Source organism: Orbicella franksi, chromosome 2 (assembly GCF_964199315.1).
Source record: "Orbicella franksi chromosome 2, jaOrbFran1.1, whole genome shotgun sequence".
NCBI lineage: Eukaryota > Metazoa > Cnidaria > Anthozoa > Scleractinia > Merulinidae > Orbicella > Orbicella franksi.
The window spans coordinates 3,299,695-3,325,694 of record NC_138146.1 but is presented as its reverse complement, the minus strand read 5'-3'; the positions used below and the strand labels follow the sequence as shown (position 1 = coordinate 3,325,694).

At 40.0% G+C, this 26,000-nt stretch overlaps 3 protein-coding genes across 4 annotated transcripts in view; 1 reads left to right on the top strand and 2 right to left on the bottom strand.

Moving 5' to 3' along the window:
* LOC145477259 (arylsulfatase B-like) overlaps nt 1-4,200 on the top strand; it is a 10,481-nt gene extending 6,281 nt beyond the window's left edge. Inside the window, exons 7-10 of one of the 2 annotated variants that reach the window (XM_081455502.1) lie at nt 914-1,083; nt 1,490-1,745; nt 2,420-2,669; nt 3,496-4,200. In XM_081455502.1, coding sequence (XP_081311628.1) covers nt 914-1,083; nt 1,490-1,745; nt 2,420-2,669; nt 3,496-3,938 — 1,119 coding nt within the window. In that variant the 3' untranslated portion in view covers nt 3,939-4,200. Of the gene's footprint in view, nt 1-913; nt 1,084-1,489; nt 1,746-2,419; nt 2,670-2,816 lie in introns of both variants that reach the window. The other variant, XM_081455505.1, reaches the window with a different exon arrangement.
* Nucleotides 4,201-4,450: 250 nt separating this feature from the next.
* LOC145467264 (arylsulfatase B-like) lies at nt 4,451-10,698 on the bottom strand. Its single transcript, XM_081450814.1, has 10 exons — nt 10,675-10,698; nt 10,294-10,491; nt 9,986-10,145; nt 9,665-9,777; nt 9,163-9,309; nt 8,416-8,586; nt 7,708-7,877; nt 7,293-7,548; nt 6,373-6,622; nt 4,451-6,047 (listed from the first exon to the last, which is right to left on the bottom strand). The coding sequence occupies exons 1-10, from the start codon at nt 10,696-10,698 to the stop codon at nt 4,939-4,941; spliced, it is 2,598 nt and encodes an 865-aa protein (XP_081306940.1). The 3' UTR covers nt 4,451-4,938.
* Nucleotides 10,699-12,571: 1,873 nt separating this feature from the next.
* On the bottom strand, nt 12,572-25,975 carry LOC145477115 (M-phase inducer phosphatase-like). The gene is made up of 19 exons (XM_081455480.1): nt 25,630-25,975; nt 25,368-25,471; nt 25,190-25,250; nt 24,674-24,700; nt 21,983-22,016; nt 21,317-21,529; nt 20,999-21,133; nt 20,064-20,132; nt 19,720-19,761; nt 18,942-19,076; nt 18,702-18,751; nt 18,538-18,592; nt 17,729-17,831; nt 16,887-16,918; nt 15,760-15,822; nt 15,513-15,605; nt 14,676-14,806; nt 13,852-13,969; nt 12,572-13,490 (listed from the first exon to the last, which is right to left on the bottom strand). The coding sequence occupies exons 1-19, from the start codon at nt 25,758-25,760 to the stop codon at nt 13,350-13,352; spliced, it is 1,737 nt and encodes a 578-aa protein (XP_081311606.1). The 5' UTR covers nt 25,761-25,975; the 3' UTR covers nt 12,572-13,349.
* Between the last annotated feature and the right edge of the window lie 25 nt (nt 25,976-26,000).

Genomic DNA, 26,000 nt, shown 5'->3' with positions numbered 1-26,000 from the left:
GGCCCATCAGGCCGGTTCTGTGCTCTAGGTTCCAGACCTCTAATATTTACGATTTGTAGTTTTTTTACATAATAATCAAATGGATGCGCGCGCTTTGATTGATCAATCAGCTATGGTTTATTGTGCCAGTAAACTCATGGAAATTTCGCGTGTCTTCTGAATTATTATATAAAAGCAATAGACCACAAGTTTCTATGGTTTATCAGCCTATAAACCATAAAAACTTGTGGTCTATTGCTTAACAAAAATTTGTAGCGGTCACGTTTGAAAATGTATGTATACTAGAATACGAAACGTCAAGTTATGTATTAAAATGCGTTGGAATACAATGGTTATCACTACTGTTTGTGTTGTGTTCTTAATCAAGCTACGATGGTTTAAGAACAAGAGTTTATACAAAGCAACTAGGATTATTTCTACTCCCCCCTGGATGGGATGCTGGTCCACCGCAGGGTTACCCCCAGCATTAAATTCACCAGTACCCACTTATACACCTGGGTGGAGAGAGGCCCTGTGAGTCAAAGCTGTGTATAAAATATATCCACAACCTCAAAGGAACAAAAAAAAAACTATCTTTCTCACCGAATGAAACTTCGAATTGTCCCACGGAGTTAGACCAAGCCAAGCCCTGGGACAATTGGAAAAGGTTTCTCTCTAGCTGTAAGCTTAAATTGAAACAACTAAAGTACGTCTATATTTTATACACATTCAAAGACCCCTTCTGCTACTCGAGATACCTATTAATGTAACATTTAATGTCGGTAAAGCTCCTGAGTGAAGTCTTTCGAAGGGGACAAAATTGGGTGAAATATTTTAATTTTGTTGATGTTCCATTGGAAGTCGTTGTTTACCTCAACTGTCTCTGCATAAATGTAATTATCTGTACTTTTAACACAACTTTCTTTTTCTTCAGAAATTTCCTCACTTTTCAACTGAAGATAGAAGAGTCTACGCTGCTATGGTGGCTTCGTTGGATGAATCTGTTGGAAACATTACAAAAGCTCTTAAAAGAAGTGGATTGTATGACAACTCTGTCATCGTTTTCACGACAGATAACGGAGGTGCTCCCTGGGGATTTAACTGGTAAGAGAAACCCTCTCAGCCCGTTCATACGTCATCAACTCAATGGACAACATCTTTGGAATGCAATACCTTTTAGCTCTTATTAACCGAAAAGGAGGTCTGTATGGGAGAATCTTGACCGAGGTCGTGAGTACAGACCGAACGCAGTGACGTCTGTACACACAACCGAGGTCAAGATTCTCCCATACAGACCCACTAAGCTCGGTTGATAAGATGTTTATAGATGGCAAACAAGAATTCTTCTATTGTTACTGGTTTGGACTAGCTGAAATTTTGCTTGCGAACGGCGATGAGCTGAACTTAAATCTGCCAAAGTTTGCTAATCTCTTTCTACTTATTTTTCTCATCAGGCATTTTGGCAAGTGAAGTTATTAAACAGTTTATATTCTCCTGTGTACGTATTTAGGAATCAAGGCTCGAATTACCCACTCAGAGGAGGAAAAGTGACATTATGGGAGGGAGGGGTCCGTGGTGTCGGATTTGTACACAGCAATTTGATAAGGAAAAAAGGGCGCGTCAGTTATGACTTAATTGATGCCACAGATTGGTTACCAACCTTCTATCATCTGGCTGGCGGTAACGTCTCCATGATAGAAGATAAGATTGATGGCATGAATGTGTGGGACACCTTAGCGCATGGAAAGAAATCTCCAAGAACTGAGGTACGACTGAACAACATTGCTCTGAAACACAACTGTGAAACACAGAAAAATAAACACCATTTCTATCCTTCATTGTTCTAAGTATATTTGACAATTAGATTATGAGCTCGAGATTTCTATCACGTGTAGAAATCGAGAGCAAATAATCTAATTGTTTTAGTATAAATCTACTAGTCGTTCAAAGCTTTATTTAAATCTGTAAAGAAGCGGTCGCCATCTTATTAACAGCCGCACAATGCTAGGCTACTCATTATCTACAACAGAATAGAAAGTGAGTCAGCGTATCAGAGAACGGTATTTGTGATAGAACGCTAGTACATTTTAACTAACAAGAAGTAGAAGATTCCAAAACGTACGGCGGTAAAACTCTGCTTACAACAACTTTTGATTAGTCATGATCAGTTCTATGCTTTTTTGTGGTCTATTTAGTTGATTTATTTGGTTCACGTCTTGATTTTTCGCTAAAATGCAGATGATTTCTTGTAACAAATGTGTACCCTTGAAGCGCTGCAGGTTTCTCACAGCTCTAAGTTGGGGAACATCATGGAACGTTGACGAGGTTTTTACTTGCAAACTAAACGAAGCATGGATGCGCAGTGCAAATCAACCAAGGCCACTCAAGTCAATAGCTTAAGTTTGAAGATGATCGGTTAAACTGTTTTTCCGTTTCTTAGGTTCTTCACAACATTGACCCCCTCAGTAGATTCGCAGCAATCAGAGTGGAGCGATACAAGTTAGTTGTGAATCAGGACGGTTTTTACAAATCAACTTGGTATCCACGTTATGAGGTACCAGGAGAACTGGACACTATGCCACAGCCCCGGACACTGCCTGGCGCGGTTATTCAGTGTGGCGAGTGGAACAGTAGCATAGAAACTGCATGCAACAGTGATGTGTTCCCTTGTTTGTTTGACATTGAAGAAGGTACAATATAAAAGAGAAATATTAATTCAAAACATGACACACGTCATGAGGAATCGATGAGCCGCGCTGTTCCTGTAGTAGCTTGTTTGTGTATCACTGACTGACTGGATGACTGATTGATTGATAGATTGATTGATTGAGTGACAGACTGAATGCAAGTCAAAAAGTCAGTCAGTCAGCCAGTCTCTGACTGACGGGATGACTTTGTCAGCCAAAGGCTCTGACTAGCGGAATAACTGCGTAACTGACTGATCTACTGAAGACTGACTGACTGACTAACTGACCGACTGACTGCGTAACTGACTGACCTACTGAGGACTGACTGATTTACTGACTGCCTTACTGCCTGACTGGGTGACTGCGTGACTGCCTGACTACGTACTGCCTGACTGACAGGCTGACTGACTGACTGACTGACTGACTAACTGACTGACTGACGGACTGACTGACTGGATGACTGGCTGACTGGCTGACTGGCTGACTGACTGACTGACTGACTGGCTGACGACTGACTGACTGACTGATTCACTGACTGGCTGGCTGGCTGGCTGGCTGGCTGACTGACTGACTGACTGGCTGGCTAACTGAATGACTGACTGGCTGATTGGCTGACTAAATGACTCCGTCAGCCTCTCTGTAAGCCAAAGGCCTTAAATGAGTCATTAAATGAGTGTCGACCTCCTGGTGACGACCTATAAAACGAAGCCTAACGAAAATACGAGTGTGGAATGCTGTTGGCCGAGTTGTTCAAACCTTACAATCCCGCCGATTCTTTGTCATCGAATTTTAAAATATTGTTCAATGCGTCTCCTGGTTTCTCTTTCAGACCCTTGCGAGTACAAAAACATTGCTAAAACTCATATCGACATAGTAAGGCGTCTGGTCTTGAGGCTGATTTATTACCAGAGAAGGGCCCTTCCTGTGTGGTTTCCAGAGACGGACACGAAAGCTGACCCGGCAAAGCATTGTGGGTTTTGGAGTCCTTGGAGGTCCTCAAAGAAAAACAAAGCTATTTTGCAGAAAGTTATTGATAACTTACCTTCAGGAGTTGAGAGAAAACATAAATGTAAGGGCAAATGCGCGGCACGTGAGACTAAGAAAACTGAGAAAACAGAAAAGGTCTCTTTTAATACATACGAGGCAGAAGAAAAAAAATTTTATCAGACTCTGAAGGGAATTCTCCGAATGGTTAACGAAGAACGCAAAAAGGGCCACATTCCCCGGGCAAGCAGTAAAGTAACGAAAGCGTCCAATGCAATGCTTTGGTAGATAAGGACATCTTTGTATCAAAGGACCTCGAGAGTTTTGCAAAACTATCTTGCTTTAGTTGTTCGCAAAGTATAAAGTGGTGACTGAGTTTCAAATGAAATGGTTCAATAATCACGCCCATTGACCTTTCACATACTTGTGTAGCTTCTATAAAAGTAAGTTCTCCAATTTTTTTTTTCTTTTTTCTTGGGAATCGTTAGATTTTATCGATATCCGAATGTCAAAATGTATGTTTAATCTGTAACGTAAATAAAATTAAAGAAGAGCGACATCCGAGTACTGAAGTAGTTTATTACCTCGCATGAAATATATTTAATATGTGATACCTTTGATGGATTCAGTCTTCATGTTACTACTGGAGCGGCTAAATGAATAGTGCGTTTGACACTAGATCAAGGGGGTCTGGGTACGAGTCCTAGTTTTAGTAAGACAGTGTCTCTCACTCGCCACCCTGGAGTAAAGCCTGGGGTCTAGGCTGATGTAATCAGCGTGTGGAGAAGATAGGGGGCTGGGGAACTGGAAATGAGAAAGATAGAAAAATCTCTCAATTTTAAACGTCAAAAACTCGAAACCAGTGAAAGCCTTATCAAGGCGCTATGCCTCTGACTGATATCTCTGAAATACTCGTAAATTTTCGTAGAAAGCACCTTTTGAAGCACTAAAATTTGAACAAGCTTTTGCAAACTCATCGCAATGCTAGCAAAGTGAACAGTAATAAATTTAAAGACAGCACACGGCGAGCGAGATTTCGGAATACCTGTATCAATGGTATACGACCGATTAAAACTGTTGAGTTTATTACCAGTGAAAAAGCAGTTCTTACGATAAAATAACTTTCTAATCTTCTCCTTACGGCACACCAAATCTATCCTGGCAATCTGTAGCCTTACTGACTTCTAAACAGCCCCTGTTATATATTAGATTACTCTTATACAAATAACCTCGTTAATATCAGGTTTGTTATGATCTAGGTAAGTTTTTTTAGATTCTAAAAATTATATTAAAGGTACATGTCAGAGTTTTTATTATTGTCTCGGATAAAATCATCATTACCATTATCATTAGCATTATCATCGTCATTATCATCGTCATTATCATTATCATTATCGTTATCCATGTCATCGCTAATGCCATCGCTGTCCTGAAATTCCATCTCAGATTTTCCCCCAGATGTTTGATCGTTTGTCTCCGTGGACTGACCCGAAGATTCCACATCAGAATCATATTCATCCTCTATTTGTGCGTATGAATTTCTGTCATTTTCACTGTTATCTGCCATAAGCTCACCATTCTCGAGATCATTTTGATCAACTTCCTCAAAACCTGAGCTTGTGTCCAAAGGAGGCGCCTCATCCATATCTTGGTCCTCATCTCTTGAATTGCTGCGCATTTCCAAGGGGTTGTCAACTCCATTATTTATAGAGTTGTCATCTGTAATATGAACTTTCTCAATCTCTGTCCGCCTTGTCCCTGTTTTGTCTACCGTTTGTTGATTTTTATTCATGAACTTTTTCAGTTTGCTTGATTCCAAAGAAGAGTTCATCTTGGTCAAGGCGCTAGAGCGAGTTTGTTCCTTGACAAGTTTTACAGGCGTATGCTCTTTTCTCCTTGCTACTCGACCTTTTTTAATCATCTGCAGTTTATGCATCAAATCATCCACCTTGGTCTTTTGTTTCATCTTGGCGTACAACATAGCTAACGATTTTTTCATTAGCCTGCTGTTTCGAGGTATTTGACCTTTTTTGCCTTCTTTTGTCTTTTGGAGAATCTTCTCCAGCATCAGATAAACCTCTTTGTCACTATCTTCGTGAGTACTAAACACTTTTCCCATTTTCTTCCCATTGCTTTTGCCGTTTGTGTGACGAGAGTGTTTCTTCCCACTCACTGACGGTATGGAATCAAGGACGTTATCTAAAATAATTTTGTTAGCTGTTGACGACCTCCAAGGGCCCCAAAATCCAATGGTCCCGTTTTTTGATGGGTTCGCAAGGGGGTCCCTCTCAGGGAACCACACGGGACTGGCCTTTTTTTGGTAATCAATGAGCTTGTGAAGAAGTTGGTCCACAATGTCAATATGAGTGTGCGCAAGGTTTCTATACTCGCAAGGATCTGAAAAAAAAATTACAATATTATCCTGGTCGAATTGGAATTTGGAGATGTTGGTTTCTGTCGAGGAAAGAAAGCCGGAGAACCCGGAGAAAAATCATCGGAGCAAGGCGAGAGTCAACAACAAACTCAATCCACATATGGCACCGGGTCGGAATCGAACCCAGGCCACATTGGTGGGAAGCGAGCGTTCTCACGACTACCCCATTCCTGATTACCAAAAAATTCCATAAAAAAGGTTTTAAAAAGAAACTCGATTTGGAGTGGTATTCAATCTTTGAATAAATGCAACTATTTTTCTAACAGACATCATGTATAATTTACTGACCTTTCTTTATGTTAAACAAACACGGAAAGTCATCAGTGTTACAAACAGTTTCTTTCCTTTTTGACCACTTTCCGCAATTAATAACTGCGCCGGGTAAAGTGGAGGGCTGGGGTAGAGTATCCAGTTCCCCCTCGACGTCATACCGCGGATGCCACGTTGTTTTGTAAACAGCATCCTGGTTAATAATCAACTTGTAGTTCCCGACACGAATGGCTGCAAATTTACGAATGGGATCAATGTTGTGAAGAACCTAACAAAGAAAGCACAAAATTTCTTTAGCCTTACCCGTAGAATAGATTGCATAAATATTTAGCTATATTTTAGAGTGTTATGTCACGTCAGGCCGTATGACATGGTTTTCGTATATCAATGCAAATATGAAAACTCCTTAGCTTCGTCGAAATAAGCCCTATAAATGCCGGGCTCTCTATTAGGAGAAATATTATACTGTCAGGTCATAAAATGCTGTTTTACATCATTTGCATGTCACAGTCATTTTACGTCAAGTATACAATGGCATTGTAAGTAATGGCATCAGTGGGGTTGTCAGACCACGTAGAGCAATTTTTCTACCGCGTTGTTACTAACTGCTGACGTTTTTCGATTATAAATTTACTCGGTTAACAAGACAACAACAGGACTGCAACTTAAACGCACTTAAACGGAAGTCGTTTCTCAAAACATGTGGCCTACAGTTTTCATGTTATGCGTCTCTGATCCATTCACACAATCTTCAGTTATCTTCAGCCATCCCTTTTTACCCTACTATAACAAATTTTCCAATTTTCGTTTTTATCTTATCAATTATCAACGACATCACGAATTCAGTGCTTCGTCTAACATGATCGTCTGGGTCGGGTGGGGTGAGAGCAGTCCTGAAAAGGACTATAGACGGTAACTATTGTTAACCGTTATCGTACCTCAGTCCTTGGAGATTTCTTTCCATGCGCTATGGTTTCCCACACATTCATGCCATCGATCCTTTCTTGTATCTTGCTGACGTCACCTCCAGCCAGATGATAGAAGGTTGGTAACCAGTCTGTGACGTCGATCAAGTCATAACTGACTCGACCTTTTTTTCTTATCAAATTGCTGTGTACAAATCCTACTCCACGGACTCCTCCCTCCCAAAATGTGTCTTTGCCTCCTTTGAATGGATAATTGCAACCTTGATTCCTAAGAAAAGAGAGAGTGATAAGAAAACACTTCAACCCCGAGATATGCCTTTAATTTTTTTCTGCAGCTTTAATTCGGAATCCTGTCCCGGTCGTCAAGCAAATTTATCTCCAAAAAGTTCATTTACCACTTTTATGGTCAGTGATGCCATTTTCTTACCAGTTAAATCCTCGTGGAGCGCCTCCGTTATCTGTCGTGAAAACGAGAACAGAGTTGTCATACAATCCACTTCTTTTAAGAGCTTTTGTAATGTTTCCAACCGATTCATCTAACGAAGCCACCATAGCAGCGTAGATTCTTCTTTCTTCTGATGAAAAGTGGGGAAATTTCTGAGGAGAGAGGAAGTCAAGAGATAATTAATTTAAGATCATACAATTTCGTTTCGACGCCAAAGGTTGGAATGTCAACAGAAAGTTCAGAGTATTTTTGTCTCTTTGTTTCTATTTTTTCTGCTTGCCTGTCTGTCTGTCTGTCTGTCTGTCTGTATCTCAGTCAGTCAGACAGTCAGTCAGTCAGTCAGTCAGTGTGCCAGCCAGGTAGACTGACTGACTGACTGCAGACAGACAGGCAGGCAGACACCCGCGTGCATTCCGAACCAACATGGACACAGACAGGTTCACTGAAACAAGCATACTCAGACAGACAAAGGGTTTTGTAGACATCTTGGCAACTACACGGCAACCACTACACTTCGGTGAAGTTCCTTGGAAATGATATACTTTCACAAAGGTTACACTGATTATTGCTCTATTGTTTTCTTTACTAGGCATACTGCGATACCTTCTCAGACGTTGTCCCTGATTCCAAGGCACATTACCAGGAAAAGAAACCCTTAGTGATTAAGAAAAAAAACCTGTTGTTACTTACATCAAGAAGTCTTTGTGGCGCTTGTAAAGGCTCAAGTCCATTAGCTGAATGAACGCCTTGCTGTGCAAGGTACAAATATAGCGGCTCAGACTTGTTGTGAGTGTCGATGATTCGTTCAGCCACTTCTGAGAACAATTCAGTTCCGTAGTGGCCAGTTTCGTTCCTCACAGCCTGAAACAACAAATACGTCACTCGAGTGTAGAAAACACAAGTGCTGGAGGAGTCACTACACTTTCAATAGGAAAGGATTGTTTGCCCTTTAAAGGAGTTGCGCTACCAATTCGTTAGTACGATATCACATTCTGTAGTATATTTCTTTTAGGAAATCTGTGAATTATTGTATTTTTATTTACTAACACGTGACCATGCTTAAGGAAGCTTTCATTAAAATACTCTTTCATTCAGGTAGGGAAACACCAAAGGGTGTTAAATGACCAAACCAAAACCAAAATGATTGAATTTTTAATGAAACTAAGGTAGATTACGAGTCATACTCTCAACTTTTCCAAGTGATCAAGACATTTTCCGTTGACATTTGCTGCTAAGGCGCGCGTTTATTTAGCTTCTTTCGTTTAAAACAATTATTTAAAGATGCTGAGAATCGCAAGATCAAAGTCTAAATTCTCCTTTTTATTAACCTTATATTTCTCCGCATGTCGGTTTTGAGAACCTATGATTCAAGGCAGTTTCTTGTCTTGATATTGCTATAACAAGAAATTACAGATTGATCAATCGCACTGTGTTTACCTTCATGTTATCTCTGAGATCAACGCCCCAGACATCTTCTAGGGATGAGTGATCCCAGTAATCTTCTTTACCATTCCAAAACCCGTAGAAAGTCTCAAAGCCGCGGTAGGTTGGTGTGTATTCCTTCTCAAAAAAACCCAAATGCCACTACAAGGAGAAATGAATGAATGAAGAGTGAGTCATTCATTGTATTTTCGTCTACAAAATTGGTCAGCACCAATACGGGGCCTCTAGCTGGTTCCAATATATTGCAACGAACAAAATGTTACGATAGCAAGAGCTAAAGTGCGCCAGCTAATTTCTAAGTTATGTTTAAATCCAGTAATAATCGCTCGAGTTGTAAGATGAATTTAACAAATTGACGTCAGTTTTTCATGCGTCTGTCCTGTTATTGATCATGAATTTCGTCTCAACATTGTCAAAGTAGCAGCGGATCCTCGAGGCGGTCTAGCAGAGTGGATCCGCGGTCTACTTACTTTTGTACTTCAGGTAAATGTTTTACCTTTCCCACACCGTGCGTTCTGTATCCAAGCGACTTGAGGTACTGCGGTGTTGTTGCTTCACCCAGGGGTAGACCGTATGCCTGAGTACCAAATATAGTTGCATGTTGAACACCTGCAACAACACAGAGACCATCACCATTAGAGAACTTTCTTGCGACATTCAGGGTTTAAGGCTTAAACTGTGGTCTCTTTTGCTGGCAAAGAGACCTTGTGGTAATTGCTTGTTAAACAACTTGAAGTTCGAAAAGGTTCAACTTTTACTTTATTGTAGGGTACAACGAAAATAATGACAACAACTCAAAATGTTTCCTGACATTTACCTAGATTGACCGGGTGTTTCCCAGTCATAAGAGAGGCCCGGGTAGGAGTGCAAATCGGAGACACATAGTAGCTGTTAAGAATAACTCCAGAGTTGGCCAATTTGTCAATGTGTGGAGTTGGGATCTGGGGTGAGCCATGAAAACTGACGTCATCCCAGCCCTAAACAAGAAATATACAAAGCAAAAATTAAATCAATTAAAAGCTGTTGTTTTTTGACACATACGAAGCCAAAAAGTGTTGTTTGATTTCAAGGCTAGTTTGGGCGAAAGCTAATTGCCTAAACAAGATTTAACTCCCAACTCCGTACCAGGTCATCCGCAACAATCATGATGATATGGGGTCTGGGCGCTATCCAGGTTGACGCCATCTTTTTATTCTTTCCAAGCACATACGATAAGTTGACAGAGGCCAAAACAAGGCTGAAACGACAAATAGAAACACATAAAAAGCAAAAACGAAACAAAATGACTGAGGCAAAAGCCTCGGTTGGCCTGTTACTGCGTAGCTACGCCCTGGTAACGAACGGACAAGAGTTTGGACCCAGACTTCTCAATCCTGCTCCAACGCACCAACCAGTAATTAATAAGGAGACTATGCTTCCTCGCTAGGTAGAGAAAAGGACAAAATGAACATGATCGCACTGAACTAGCAGCACGAGACTTTCCAAACCGAAAGCCTTATTTTGTACCCCCTGGGGTAGGGAGTACTCCATTTACGTTTGCCCGTGTGGAGAGTATAGTCGGATAGATTGAAGTCTTCGCGGAAGCAATTTACGCACGGTACCCAGGGCTGGGTTTTTCCAAAGCCGATCAACGCTAACCCAGGATTAAAACCTAACCAAAGTATTAATTTTTTATTTCACGATTTTTTTTTTTCACTGCTTTTGTCAAGGGTCAGGTTTGAGATTATTCAAACTCAGAACTGAAGGGCAAACAATATAAACAGAAAACCTCGCCGAAAATGTTTCTTTGCAGACAGACAGTTAACATATACGAGCGAACTCTCGGGGGGAGGGGGGGGGGGGCAGGGGAACTCCCATATAAAAAGGGCGGGGGCTTCGTCAAACCTTTTAGGGGTTAAAAAAGCTTTCTTAGAGTGTTCAGCCTCAAAAGGTCCACAGCGGGTGCTTTCGCGGTACATTTTAGGGTATTGAATCGAGAAAAAAATGACAGGAGATGATGTGTTGTCTTAGAATTTGTACCACTTAAGGGTGAAAAAATTTCAAGCCACGCCCACAGAGCGTTATCTTGGTACCCCCTAGGGTTCTCTTAAAAACTTTACGACGAGCACCCCCGTCACGTGCTTTATATGGGAGACCCCCGCGGAGCGAACGTGTCTTAATGTTGTTGTTATCAAATCTACGGGTGTTTTACGGTTTCCTCATTTGTTAAATGATACTGGCGCTTTGGAAAACGTTTTATCACATGAACTAGAGTGCCAATGTAATAAAGGTATAATTTATGATGAAAGAAAATTAAGTAAGAGGAGGTCGTTTCAGTGATTTTTCGCGTCCTCGGAGACTAAGCTGGACAAAAGCTGTCACGTTAGAACAGGTGGTAGATTCTTTAAAATTAGCAAAATCTTCAGACGTGCCTCATGTTGTTCTTTCACAATTCAGTGACAATTCGCGCGTCAATTTTTTTAAAGGACCAGGTGCAACCGGCTGAACTAGAACTTTATACCTTTGGTGGAAAGTCAGAGTCAATAGTTCACACGCTAGTAATCCAAAGGAATAATGCGTGCGCAATTAATAAAACATAGTATTTACTGAGGCATCCGATACGGGATTTACACAAATGTTCTTCGCGATCACAAGGTGATACCGGCTGATATTCTTGAGCAGCCCAGGAAATAATTCTGCACTAGCACTGACCAAATGTCAGGCTTTAACGGCGAATAGCGCGGTTTGCTGTAAGAGGGCGGACTCATCTTTATCTGTGGATAACGTTTAGCAAAATAAAACTGAAATAAGCCGATTTAGCTTCGCCAGCCTGCGTTTGTTATCTGCAAGCCAATAGGAATGTTTTACAACTTACCACAGTTTCCACAGCAAACAAGGCCACCTTGGTCCCATGACTGATGTTTGATCGAAAAATCACAGTAAATTCACAAGTGATTATTATCGAAGAGACGGCCCTAGTTTTCTTGATCTCAAGTCTCTTGAATCAATTATTTATATGTTTATTTAGTTGTCCCCTGAGAATGGTTCACAAATACAAACTTACGATATAAGTAGCCCAGAAACGGGTAACACTAATGGCTCTTTCGTCAATGTATTGTTTTATCTTCCACTCAAAATTTGTTTCAACAGGTGACTCACTTGAAAATCCAAAACATATGTGAAAAATTGGACCTATTTGCCCAAATAGTCGACCTCCTCAAGAGTGCAATAGTAGCGCCACCTTACAGTTCGGTCAAAACGCTATGCTTCCAATATTTCGTTAGGCAAGGCCTGATATCAAGGGTAAATACTTGGTTTATGTGTTAGGAGCAAGCCGTTATACGAAGAGAACCGGAAAACAATATTTTGATAATAAAAAAGTGTAGGGAAATCGGATATGGTAACAATTACGGCTTGGCCGGTATTGGGAATTCATTTTAAGATACTTTATTACAGATTCTAGCAAGAAAAGTTATTTACACAGTATACTATACACAAATAATACATTAGCTCTAGAGTCCTTGTAGCCGTTCGGTCGAAAAGCAAAAAAAAAAAAAGCAAAACAAAACAAGAATAAAAATACGAAAGAAAAAGGATTTAATTAAGGAAAGATCACTCTGCCTACAGACTGGAAGATGTAAATTCTTTCAAGCTTTGTGCCGCATTTCCAGAAGACTTTTACACATTTAGCACAAGAACAGGCACATAGCCAGTTAGAAAAGATAAAAATGCCCATATTATGAACACACCATCGAAAAAATTCCACACCCATCTCACACAGATTCCTCCTACAATTACACGAAGTAGCAGATGAAACACAATCTTTTCGTTTCAATTATAGCTTTGGATTATCTAAGCCTACAGTAGTTGCACAAATAATTATCGTTTACTTGTAATTGAATAAAACGAAAACACTCGTTGAAAACACTTTCACGTTGGGTAATGGGCCATTTTTAAGTGCAAATAGTTCAGCACAGAAAATGTAAATTGAGAGCTTTTTATAGTTTGAGTCAATGAGGAGCTCGAATTTAGAAACAAGATAACTGGAATCCAAGACGAGTAAGATTCAATTCTTATATTGCTTAGAGAAATAATAACAAGTTAGGAATAATTTTCAGCACGAAAAAATTGCAAGAGAAAAGGAGCTGTTCATGAGCTTCTACTGGTAGAGGTGAAGATTGTTGACGAGTGAGTAGTGTGGATTAGCGGCGATATCCTAATCCAGGGCGGAATCCTTTCGTGAGTATGTTTCCTTCTGATTTGGATCGCTTAGAAAACCGCTTCAGGTCTTGCGAGTGGTTTTCGTCCAACATCGGCAGATAGCACTGAGGTTCACAGAATTCCTGAAAAACAGAAAAACGGAGTTCAAAATACAATGCACTACCCCCGATAAGGCCTCCTGAAAGAACGGAGGACCTGATGACAACAAGCCATATACGTATTCAGTTTTCGCCATTGCACTGGAACTAGCTTGAAATGGAGGCTCATGCGAGAGAATATCACTTGAAGAGACTCCCCGCATTAGCCTCACTTGCAAGCTAGTTCCAGTCCAATACCGAGAATACGACAATGGTCTATTGAGCAAGACGTACAAGTCAACAATGCGCAGTCCTGCAACTCAGAGGGAAATCTAGCCGACAGCCAGATTCCGGCAGAACTGCAAAATTTGCTCAGCTCCGACTTAACACCAAGAATGTCCCTTACCTTGCATTTGCCAAAGAATGCTTTGTATCCTCCCTCTATGAGGTACAGTTCTGGGTAGAACAGTTTAGGATACATGTGATAATGAACATCGCGGTCTCTATTCCTCAAGAAGCGTGACCTAGAGAGCAACAACACAGAACTTCAATATCACAACCCTAACATGCCCTTAGCCATACTTTAGGTATTTCCTTCCAGCTCGCCTCATGAACGGATCACCTCCACTTCGTATTGTTGGGCGATTCTTGCCGAGCGATGGCAAAACATGTAGCGAGGCTTTGACAATGTTATTTTTAACTGTGCGAGAAGAAACTTGGGAATGCACATGAATATGCGTCTGTTGTTTCATGTCGCATATTTTTTGGCGTGAAAAGGAAGACAAAACTCCACCTGATTTTGCCCGCTATGCGAAAATCACAAGCTACAGCTTCCTACCGGTTCGACCTGTCCTCCTTGTGTCGACCACACACTTGTGGATAGGTGAAGAGAATTCAAGGCCTTTTTAATGGAAGATGAATGATCACTTTTAGAATTCAGGTTCTAGGTGTACCAAGGTCTACCAACAGCAAAATGACTGCACCGATGGTTAGATCGACCAAAACAACATACAGCCTTAATTGCAATAAGGCTGTTGCTTCATATTATGTTTTTCTCCGAATTCGTCTTTTGTTCGATAACCTTCAAGCTACAAAATGATACGAACTATGAGTCACTATCTCTCAGATCGTGTCCCGATTGTATACTAACTCAAAAAGCTGAAGATTCCAGGGGAATTTTTATTAAGTAAAGCTGGAAGAATCACTCTTCCATTCACTTCTCCTACTCACATATCAGGTCCTCTCTTGGATGAGAACTCGCAGTGGAATATTAAAATTGTTTTCTTTCCCGTCAGACTTCTCTTGGGCTGTTCAATAAATTCGCTGAAAATTTCCTCCTTTGTGTAAATGTTGCGCGCACCCTGAGTAGAACAGAATTATAATAACACTGCAGTGTAAACGATGTGGCTAACAAGGAATATTTAGGCCAATACTACATTGCATATTTTGAAAATTTCAATAACAAGGAACGGCCTAGGCCTTGTAATGCAACGCATCTACAAGGAGACTTCAAATGTCAACGGCACAGATATTTTTTTCCAATGTCACAAATTACAAATGGGACTTAAATTCAAGCCAACATGTAACAACGTCCAAGTCGTTTAACCTAAGCCATGCTTTCAGTGTATACTCGATTCGTCTTGGTAAAGAGAGGTTCGCGTAACTTGTCATTTCGATGTGAAAGTAGTGAGATTATCCGTGACTCAAACGATCAAAGCGTGATAGTGAAACGGAATCAGGACCCCCCCCCCCCAAAGCCCCTCTCCACCCCCCCCTCCCCCAAAAAAGGAAAAGAAAACACAGCCAGCGACTTTCTTCAGCCCTGGTCATATTGCTTTTGTTCTTCACTTTAAACAGGAAAATATTCAGTAACCTTCCCTTTACAACGTTGTGTCGCGTTTAAAATCATTGTCTTCTTTTGCTGTCGACAATGGAACATAGCGGAAGAGGTATCTCTATTTCGTAGCGCTTGTGGCAAATCGTCTCGTTATCGTTGTTGAAATAGATGTTTTGGCCAGGTTTATCAATTCGTAAAGTAACAGCAACGGGACATGAAGAGTGGTTTACCTTGATATGACCTGCTTCGTACTCATAAGGATATCGACAGTCTATGATGTGGGCTTCCACTTCTGGGAATTCATTGTTCAGGACTCGTGCAACCTAAAAAATATAAAAAGCGATGCTGAGCATTCAATTTGCAGCGTATGCAAGCGAGTAACTTCAGATAGTTGACTCTACAAACCACCAACACATCAAGAAGTGCAGGGTTTTTTTGCGAGTACATGTAATCAGTGTACAGAGAATAACAAGTTACCGTTTCTGGAGTCAAGCATTTCAGGTCATCGTGTTGTCCAGGTATTGATGGTAAGGTGTATGGCTACAATAAAAGAAACACCATTAAACAATTTAAAATGCATCAAAATAGAAGCGCTATGAAACCACTGCAAGGACTAAATGTAAAGTGTGGATTGGGCCAAGTGCCAAATTCTGCTGCAGCTTATCCCTGCGTCCATAGCGTGAAGCCACTAAGGGCATAATCTATAACCCCCTCTAAAAGCGATGTACATGTAAGACCATAACGTGGTTACCCCAAGCATTAAGTTCGCTAGTAAACAATATCTGGGAGGATAGAAGCACTGTTAAAGTAGGGTGTCTGTTCAAGAGATAAGCGTGAGGTCTAGATGGCTGGATATTGGCCAAGTTCATTTATTGCATGTTTCCGGACCGAGACGCATTCAAACTCCATAAACACGCAAAGAGACCAATATCCAGCGATCTTTACAGAGCAAACGCTGGCAATTAACCAATTGAAACCTGGAAATTTTGGCATTTTCGTGTGACCTAAATTAGCTCCAATCTACTCAAAAAGGCATTTGCAACATGAAAGCATGCCTTTCTATCCAATTAGCATCGCGTTTTATGAGATTTTTCGGTTTCTTAATTTCTTTTTTCACCTTTCCTTTTTCTTCTTTTCTTATCTTTTCGTTGCAGTTGGTGACCTTCTGCTAGGCTAACTTCCAGTTCAAGAATTCCCGAGAAAGCATCATCTAGAGGGCATATTCTTACCACGGAGTGTAGTCGAGGGAAATTTTCCTCCGAGTTTTTCGCTCAAATTTCCAAGTGTTTTCGTGCATATTTCGCGCTCAATTGACCCTATCACCGTGATCTGAGTATCATTGGAAAGATCTTTTCCTCTTGCAGATCTCGAGTGTAAGTGATGCCAATTTTGGTCAAAGGTGATGACGTAACAAGTGGAACAAAAGGCAACGCTTGTCACGGGCGGTTACAGGCATCACTCAATGGGTTATCGGGATTTATTGTATGGCATAAGAACACCATTTTCTTGCGAGACACAGCGGCTGATCCCAAGTAGGCAAGATAGCCCCATTCTTCCTGTTCAGGTAAACTAACAAAGTTGCAAACAAACAGCTTTTGACCTACCCCACTGAAATCTCCCACAACATTCTTGTGGCCTGGAGAAAACAAAACAGGCAGACTTAGCACGTAAATTAAATGCACCTTGCAGTTAAAATAAATAGTACATAATTGAACTACACGTATGTTCCAGGTTGCTGCACTGTAGATCCAGTTCATTTGAGTTTACCTCTAGCTACATGTACACTGTACTTCTTAAAAACACATTCTTCTAGAAAACTGTCTTCGTGATGTTACTCCTTCATCTTCGCTACTAATTTGCTTTTCTACCAAGAATATATGCACAGTCATGTACATGTTACTAATGCTGGTATCATGCTAATCGATCTATTGAACAGTCTCTTATAGTCAACGCAGAGTTCAATGGTCAGTTCCTTCTATGAAATATGCTTGCAGGGAATCCTGGTAGTTGTATTCATCATCTTGGACTGGATTCTTGTTTAGATGAATACAACTACCATGATTCCCTGCAGGCGTGTTTCATAGAGGGAATTGGTCATTTATTATTTAGTCATGATCTAAAAGTCAATAACTCAAGAGAGCAGCAGCAATTCGACTTTCAATGCTGGATTGAATTGCAACTACATGTTGCAAGCTGTAAGTCACAGGCGATTAATAAAGACAAAAGTGCATGTCACAAGTGGGTGATGAATTTGCAGGTAACACAATGGTCTGGTGACCTTCATTTAATCATCGGATCCACAAACAAGTGCTGATCCATACATCTTGTAAGTCAGAAAGAATGTTAGTTAGTGCACCACAAAAATGAAAGCTGATATTCAGCCTTCCTACAGTGACCCTGTCAGGCATGGAATTTCTTCTGACCCCAAAAAGTTTTCAATTCATACCTGAAGCATCAAGCATGTTTCCCAGCTCATGTTCAAACGTAGCTGACTGCGAGCGCCTCAAGGCACAAGGCTGAACTTCATTTGGTCTTTGTTGTAATAATGCCTGTTGATGACATACAAATAGGATATTTTGGGCAAAAAATACAATCCTACCAAGGATATAGACCTCTCCCCCCAACTGAACCATCAGATAATTCCCAGTTAATAAATGACTGCAGAGGTTTCATTAAAGTTTTCAGCATGAGGGCAGCTGGTTTTCTTGGGCCAAACCTTTTGAACTGAACTTCTTTATAAGAAAAACTTTCCTCTAGCTGGTCAAGCCAGGGAGACAAAATTGTCCTCACAATGAAACCCCTGCAGCTGCCACACAAAGTGGAAACTGGGTGCCTGATACTATTGGCAGCCAGTCCTTCGATGCAGACTGCTCCCATGGCTGGCAAATCGTGGCAACCCAGCCACAAGCCCCCACCCAGAATAGAGAAGAAAGAGGCTCCCTTCAGGCTGATAAAACAGTGGAAAGAGAGGGAGGGACCACAGAAGGGGAACAGCCACTGAGAGTTCCTATGCTCAAGAAAATGCTAACACTTAAGGAAACGCTGACTAAGCGCAAAACTGCTACAACGCCCTTTGGTCCAAGAACACATGGAGTCCTGGCATGTGCGTATACATCTAAACACCACTGACTGCTAAGGTAAGACTTGTGCTCCTCCTTGTGCTCAAAACATATGTAAACTCCTCTCTCCCTCAGACACAATTTTCCTCTGACAATCAAATGGGACAATTTGTTATGCCTCAGTTAGTTCACTTACCATATCAAGAAAGGATTTATGATTGTTGCCTTCAATGACCGACTGGCATCTCGTCCTGCAAAGAAGCCATACATGATGTGAGCATCACTCAATGTCCACAACACAACATAATGAAAAATAGTGAACAAACCAAATAAAATAAGGTCCCTAGGAACTAGCAATACCTGAGCCTTTTCTTCAGGTTTGGACTTGGATCCCGTGGAGGATTTGGTCTCTGTGTAAATTAAGAGATTTATTTACATGTTACAGGAGCGAAGGGTTACCAAATTTGTGCAAATTGCTAAAATTTTGCTCATCTTCAAAGAAGCCACAGTGCTACCTCGGATGTTGTCCGAGTTGCCCCCAGTTTGCATACACTGTACATGTATGTACTTGTGCAGCTGTAATATTTCATGTTTGGATACCTTAAGAGCAAAGGATTTGGACCTCTGTCTGATTGTGCCTCTTTCAAGTTTAGTTGGGCTCTCTGAGGCCACAGTGTAAGCTCTATCTCTTCCAGCATTGAACAAGTCTCTTGGTTTATAGCCTGGTCCAGATGCCTACAACAAATCAATGCAAAGATATCTTCTTGTCATGCACTCACCAGAGCTCTAGATTCACATGATTGTCTTGTTTACAACTTGTCAATTGATCTCTCTCTGACTATTGTTTATGTATTTCATAAATGTTCTACACTGGTCAGCTAAAGATGAAATGATGACCAACAAAATTCATCACCATCTGCATAGTAGCCCATGAGTAGCCCATCTAGTCTATTGAGCACGATGCAAAAAGAAAGCATGAAAAAAATATTGTCTGCTTCTCACCGACACATTTTTTTTTATCATTGGTCTAAACTAAGACATAAAGTGGAACCCTGCCTTATGGTCACCCTGTAAACAAGGCCACCTCATTATTACCGCCACTTTATTCTGGTCTCTTCAAAAGCTCAATCAGTCATTTTCTTATTTATAGAACCCCTCTTACGTGTTTATGGTCACCTGGTTAATACGGCCAGATTTTGTGGCCCACTGGTGACCAGATTAATAGGACTCCACTGTACATGCACGTAATGTAGAAATGAAGTTTACTTTAAGTAGCTTGTAATTACATGTGGAGTGTATTAAAGAAGGCTGTACCTCTGCAATTTTTTTTTAAATAAAACTTTGCAATAATTATGTTAACTATCTTTTCTTTTTTTACCTTTGGTGTGTCTTTGGAGCTTTTCCTTGTATCCTCAGTTTCCTGTAAGAGAAAGGAATAATTTCTTGACTTTCCATCAAAACAAGTTCTGGGATAGGTTATTTCATATGTTTGTGCCCTACATAACTATCAACTTAGGTAATGAATTGAGAAAAAAAAAATCAAAAATTCTCATGATGAATTCATTATTAATAACTTAAATAATGCATTACGAGATATTCATTTAATAAACCCTGACAATAACCTTAAAACTTGCATTATACATGTAACTTCAGGAAAGATTCCCTAAGCTTCAGTTTCTTTTCCAGAAGTTACTTGGAAACAGCAAACAACCAATAACATACCACTTCTTTCGAGACTAATGGCGCACTGACAAGTTCTGTTATTCCTGATGGTACTTCTAAACTACCATCCTGTGAGGGGCAAGATTAAAGAAAACAAATTCACAAGCAATAAATAGCAACCGTCAATCCTTTAGACTTCAAAAAGAAAGCAAGAAATCCATCCAACAGGAAGTGAACCTTCTCCGAAGGGTTAAGCTCCAACAGGAATCTTTACTTGAGTCTATAGAATGTACAGCATTCCTTTTTTTTCAATTTCATAACTACATGTAGTACTTAATATAATGTTCAGTCAATTTTGATTTGAATAACATTACTGACAGCCCTATTAAATTATATCCAAGGCACAAAACAATAAATAAATTCAACTGATAAACCCTGGCCACTGGCATGCAATAAGATCCTTTTGAGAACGACATCAATTTACAAGTCAGTATAGAATTTTTACAGTGTGCATGCTATGAGGCTCGGACAAGAGATAATATGTACTAAAGGCATCCGCAGTCAAGTGATGAATCATGATGGATACCAATGATAGACCTGCGCTCAACACTTGATTGACACCTCAATCAACATCCCAACTGATGCTCTGTTGATATCTCGATTGACACTCAATCAATACTTGATCAACACTCTATCAACAGTTGGTTGATGGTCTGCCGAGTGTCCAAGGACTCGTATGCATCAATCACGAATTAGTCAACTCTCAACTGACTTCTGACTGAGATGTTGATCGAGTGCTAATCAAGTGTCAACCAAGGTGTCGTTGAAGTGATGATCAAGTGTTGCTGGAGGGTATTGGTGAAGGGTATTGATCAACACTCGACTGCAGATACAATGTTCCTTTAGTACACATGATCTCTGATAAAATTTAGGTCTCCAAACACTTCCAGAATACCTCTCTTGCTAAAAGCTTGTAAAAAACTACACATATATACCTCACTAGATTGTTCTTGAACAAAGTCATCAATAAATCCATCATCATCTCCATCTGCTTTGTAATCAAAGACACACGTTCCACTATCTTGACTATCACTCACTGATGGGGAAGATGGAATGCACAATTCCTGGGACTGGGTCAATCAAAAATAATAAAAAATAATTATCATATGATTGTGCTTCTGAGTGCCTGGTATTTTGTTACAAACACTTTCAGACTACCTGTACAATGTATCTAACCAGTTATATTGATGTTACAGGTAGAACAATGGGTGTGAATTAATTCTCAGCATTCAAAATTGAACTGTTCAATTTACCAGGGGTGAAGGTTCAGATAAAGATCTCCCAGGTAAATTGTGCACTGATGTTCTTCTTCCTCCAACTGGACATTTTGGCCGTGCAAACGTGAATTCCTTTTCCTCCGAAGGGCAAACAGTTTCTGTTCGCTCTGTTTCTCTCTCCTTTACAGTATCAAAATTCAATTCAATGTTTTCTTTGTTTGCAGTAAAAGGATCCTCTCCAGTCTTCACCTGATGGAAGCAAGTTAAAAATTACGGTAAAACAACTAACACTGATGATTGACAATACATGTATGACTACTGCGTGCAAAAGAAGCAACTGGCCCTTTAACCATATATTATATCATAAAATTTGGGTAAAGTTTGCTTCTGAACCTAGAGGGCTACATGTACCAGACTGGTGTTTATCTCCAGTTTCTGTAGAATGAAACGACTAGGAGTCTAACTCCTTGTTGCATGCATGCAAGTCTATTGCAGGGTTAACCCAAGAACACACAGAACAGTGACCCTGGCCCTGACGCTGATCAATTGATCCAGAGTCCAGCAAACAAGAGTTTTGCATGTGCCTATTAGCCTAGCATAGCCTAGTCAATGAAATATGGGGATTTGCACTTAAGACCACAGCAAGTTTCTCCTAAACTTACTATTAACAAGGATATATGTACAGTCACATAAGTTACTCACTGGCAACGAGTTCCACCTTTTGAAAGAAGGTCTCCTGTAGAAAGAAAAACAGCATCATGTGAAACAGTTCACAAGAAAAGTTATAAGCAGGTTCAGAAAATTCAGAAATTAAACTGCAAGTTTACACTTCACAGCCTGGCATACAAAAAACAAAATTAAGATGATTCCTGCAGAACATTCAAGCAATAATGACAAAAATTAAGTTACCAAAAAAATGTCACGTCATGGTAATACTTTGAACACAGTTAAGATGAACTTATCAACACTTAAGTTCTTAAGCTGACCCTGTGAGGGAAAATTGAACTTGAAGTTTACCATATTTCAATTAAAACAGACGTTTCACGTTAGTAACACATGTTTGAAGCACTCTTACGAGGTTTGACATTAACTTTCTAGAGAATGCTTGAGAATCTAATCGCAGGGTCATTTAGAGAAATGAACTAAAGCGAGTTGTGTTAAATAGTGTTCCAAAAGTTACCATGATACGAGTACATTTTTAGTAAATAATTTTTGCACTTCTTATTGCGCGAACTTTGAGCGGAACCCGTCTTAATATGAATATCAAAATGACATTTTTGTAATACTGTCATTGCCATCCAAGTATACACACGCATTATAAGAATTCAAAAGCATGATCCAGGTAATCAAACATTGCATGATTCACCAGAATATGATTCGAAGTTTGGCAAGCCAGTTATGCCCAAAGTCCAATAAAGTTGGTTTTGTTTTATTGTTTTCAATAAATATGAACAAAACTTACAACCAGGATTCCTCCCACCACACTCCCCCCCCCCCCCTCCAAAGAAAAGAATCCACGTTTCAAGTTTCCTCTGTAACTCTTAATTGAAAACATTTTGGCAACTCAGTAAAACAATTACACCTGTGTTGCACCTTGGACGTGAAAGTTTGCATTATGTTCTGCCAAACTTCAAATAAATGATGCCAAATCATGTAAAAAGGTAAAGTCTGTATGCGAGCCAAGTGGCCCATCAGGCCGGAGCTTATCCCAGTTTCTGTAGCATGAAGCGACTAGGAGTATTTCTACTCCCCCCTGGATGGGATGCTAGTCCATCGCAGGGTTACCCCCAGCATTAAGTTTGCCGGTACTCATTTATACACCTGGGTGGAGAGAGGCACTGTGAAAGTAAAGTGTCTTGCCCAAGAACACAACACAATGTCCCCGGCCAGGGCTCGAACCCGGACTGCTTGATCTGGAGACGAGCACTCTAACCATGAGGCCACCGTGCCTCCCAAAGTGAAAAAGTTTGCATTATGTTCTGCCAAACTTTAAATAAATGATGCCAAATCATGTGCCAGTTCATAAATGCACCAATTAGACCATGTTGTCATGACGCATATACTGTACAATAAACATGTTTATTAGCTTACCACACAAACGACAACAAAAATTTCAATTCTTCCCAGAAACAGAAATGCACAACTAAAATGGAAGACTGGGTAGTATAGTAATATGGCAGATGTGCGTCCATTTTAGAGAATATCAGATGTGGTATGAAGGTTCACCAAACATTTCCAAATTCTGTAAACGTACACTAATTTTGCAAATTTTTCAAAAAATGAAATGGTTGAACCTTACATGTATTTCTGTTAAAGTTACAAATAGACTTGACACCATTCACATGTATTTCACTTCTCAAAAGCATATGGCTTCAGCCAACTGACTGATCACTTGAAATCACTGAAAGTGCTGTTGGATGAACCAACTAAACAACCAACTACAGTTGCCTGTATACCCAAGCACAATGTTAAGCAAAGACTAGTTATGCAATGCTTTCGAGATGTATACCATGGAATATTCCATGTGTCACTTGTATTTTCTTAGTACATGCACAAGCCTTTAGGTGAGTGTGTAGACCAAGAAAATGCAATGGGATATTCCATGGTTCACCACAAGAGAGTGTCGCATAACTATTTTAGAACATACCATGGAAAATACAGTGGCCAGCACAATCAATGTGACATGCGCCACGCACAATGGGAAGGTTAGGTGTAACACCGTCAAAATAATATACAATGGCTTCCTGTATTTTGATTGGCTGTATTTTCTATTGCATGGTATAAAATGCTTGATCCAGTTGGATTAATATACACTGTGTTCAATTCAGCTCAAGCAGTTTCACAACATTTTACAAAACAAAGGTTTTGTTCATCATTGGCTGGTTCATCCAACTTATGCTGAATCAAATTAAACAAATTGTTGGATTGTGTCAGATAATGAAATTGAATAATTAGCAACCTAACAAGACTTTGATATTTAGTATACTGTATGTATCCTGACATTTCATTTCTTCCTTGTTTTCTTTACCAGTTTTTAGTCTTTTTATGGCAAGATATTTCTGACTTTTGAATTATTACCCAGACCTATTCAACAATTATTGATAACAAGATTCCCAAAACAATAGAAAACACGTGGACTATAGAAACAGCTGGACTGAAAAACCATCACTTTAAATGATCAAACATTCCAGAGTGTTGCAACACGTGCAAACTGAATTTTCGCGCAAATGAAATTAATTTTCATACTATCTCACTGCAAGCAAGATAAAATTAGATTAGTCCATTTTGAAAAAATAGATATATCTGACAAAGTTTGCTTATCAACTCGATTCGAACATAACCGACTGAACTCAACAAAGCCAAACGAACGTAAATTTATAAAAGCATACAAACCTTTGTTTCCTCTTTTCGGCGTTGGCCCTACAACATACACAGAAGATATATAGCAAAAGAAGTTAAAAAAATCCTTGCTGAAAGATTCATAAGGAACAAAAGACAAGCTTTTATTTAGCTTCAATTTTACAAGCTGTATGCCATGTTTACTTCACATTAGAAATTTAATTAGGTTCAAGCTAAAAAATCGTGTTTATAGCAAAACATACTTACGGGATGAGCAGAATTAATCAAGACATTTACCTGTTCGCTATAAGAAAACTAAGCCTAACTGAAAGATTTCAAATGACAAAGGATTGGAAATTACTGTATTTGAAAATGCATTCAAGGTTTAGAGCGGATTGTCACGGTTTGGGACCAATTATATTCCTTGATAAAAAGTGAAAAAGCAAGTTTGAAAAGAAAAATGCTAGCAACGAACAACGAGAAATTAAAACACAAAACTAAAGTTAACTTATAACAGAGTACAACATTAAGTTTCTCCAAGTTGCATACATATCAAATAAACGCACTCACTTCAACATTTCCATTGAAGGCGAGTCGAAAAGAAACCCTGGAGGTGAATCGGGGCAGTAGCCTAAGAAATGAAGAAATAGAAGTTGCAAATCACGACGAAACAAGCATTTTTTTCTTATTTCGGGATAAATAAATATCTGTCAATCGAGGTAAATGAGCTTAAATTTATGAAGCGTACCGGACTCGTTGGACACTGTTGAAAGCGACCTCTGGAAACCGGCGTTCGGCGTCGAAGGATCGTCTCCACATAAAGAAAGCTTTCTTTTTGGCGTCCTACCCAAACTGTTAAAATCAAGAGCCAGGCAGTAAGGTCAGAGGATAGAACATACACTGTTCTGTCACACGATAGTCAGGGCAATTACAGTTCGTAGCCGTCAAGTTCCACCGAAATTATACCGCCATAAATATTACGCACAAATGAGAGCTTACTACGAATATACCTGTTCTCAAGATTCAAAGCCAGCTCTGTTATTGGAGAGAGTACCGCATTAGGGATAATATCCAGCGAATTCTTTCGTTGTGGAAGTTCTAACTCGAGGTAGCTTCCAGCTCTTGGTTTCAGTCCGGCCATGTTGGAAATTGAGGACTCGAGCAGTGGTCGTCGAAAGGTACACGAATACAGCACGTTTTAACAAGAAAACGGCCACGGACGCTGTAAAGACTCCGAGAAAGAGTTCAAGAGAAAAACAAGCGCTTCTAAACTACTGATACATGAATTTCGTGAAAAAGGAAAGAAGAAAGCGAGATACTGGTGGAGCTTCGGTCGAACCTCGGCTTTCAAACTTTCCCCCGCTTTGCATGATAACAACAT

Excerpts from the sequence above, each read along its gene's own strand:
- LOC145477115 (XM_081455480.1), bottom strand. The coding sequence starts at position 25,760 with ATGGCCGGACTGAAACCAAGAGCTGGAAGCTACCTCGAGTTAGAACTT. Across the intron at positions 21,134-21,316 it reads TATCTGAACCTTCACCCCTG|TCCCAGGAATTGTGCATTCC; the intron begins GTAAATTGAACA and ends TGATTGACCCAG. Across the intron at positions 15,823-16,886 it reads TTGTGGGAGATTTCAGTGGG|CCATACACCTTACCATCAAT; the intron begins GTAGGTCAAAAG and ends CTTTTATTGTAG.
- LOC145467264 (XM_081450814.1), bottom strand. The coding sequence starts at position 10,698 with ATGGAGTACTCCCTACCCCAGGGG. Across the intron at positions 9,310-9,664 it reads GAACGCACGGTGTGGGAAAG|TGGCATTTGGGTTTTTTTGA; the intron begins GTAAAACATTTA and ends TTCTCCTTGTAG. Across the intron at positions 6,623-7,292 it reads AGAAATCTCCAAGGACTGAG|GTTCTTCACAACATTGATCC; the intron begins GTACGATAACGG and ends TTTCTTTGTTAG.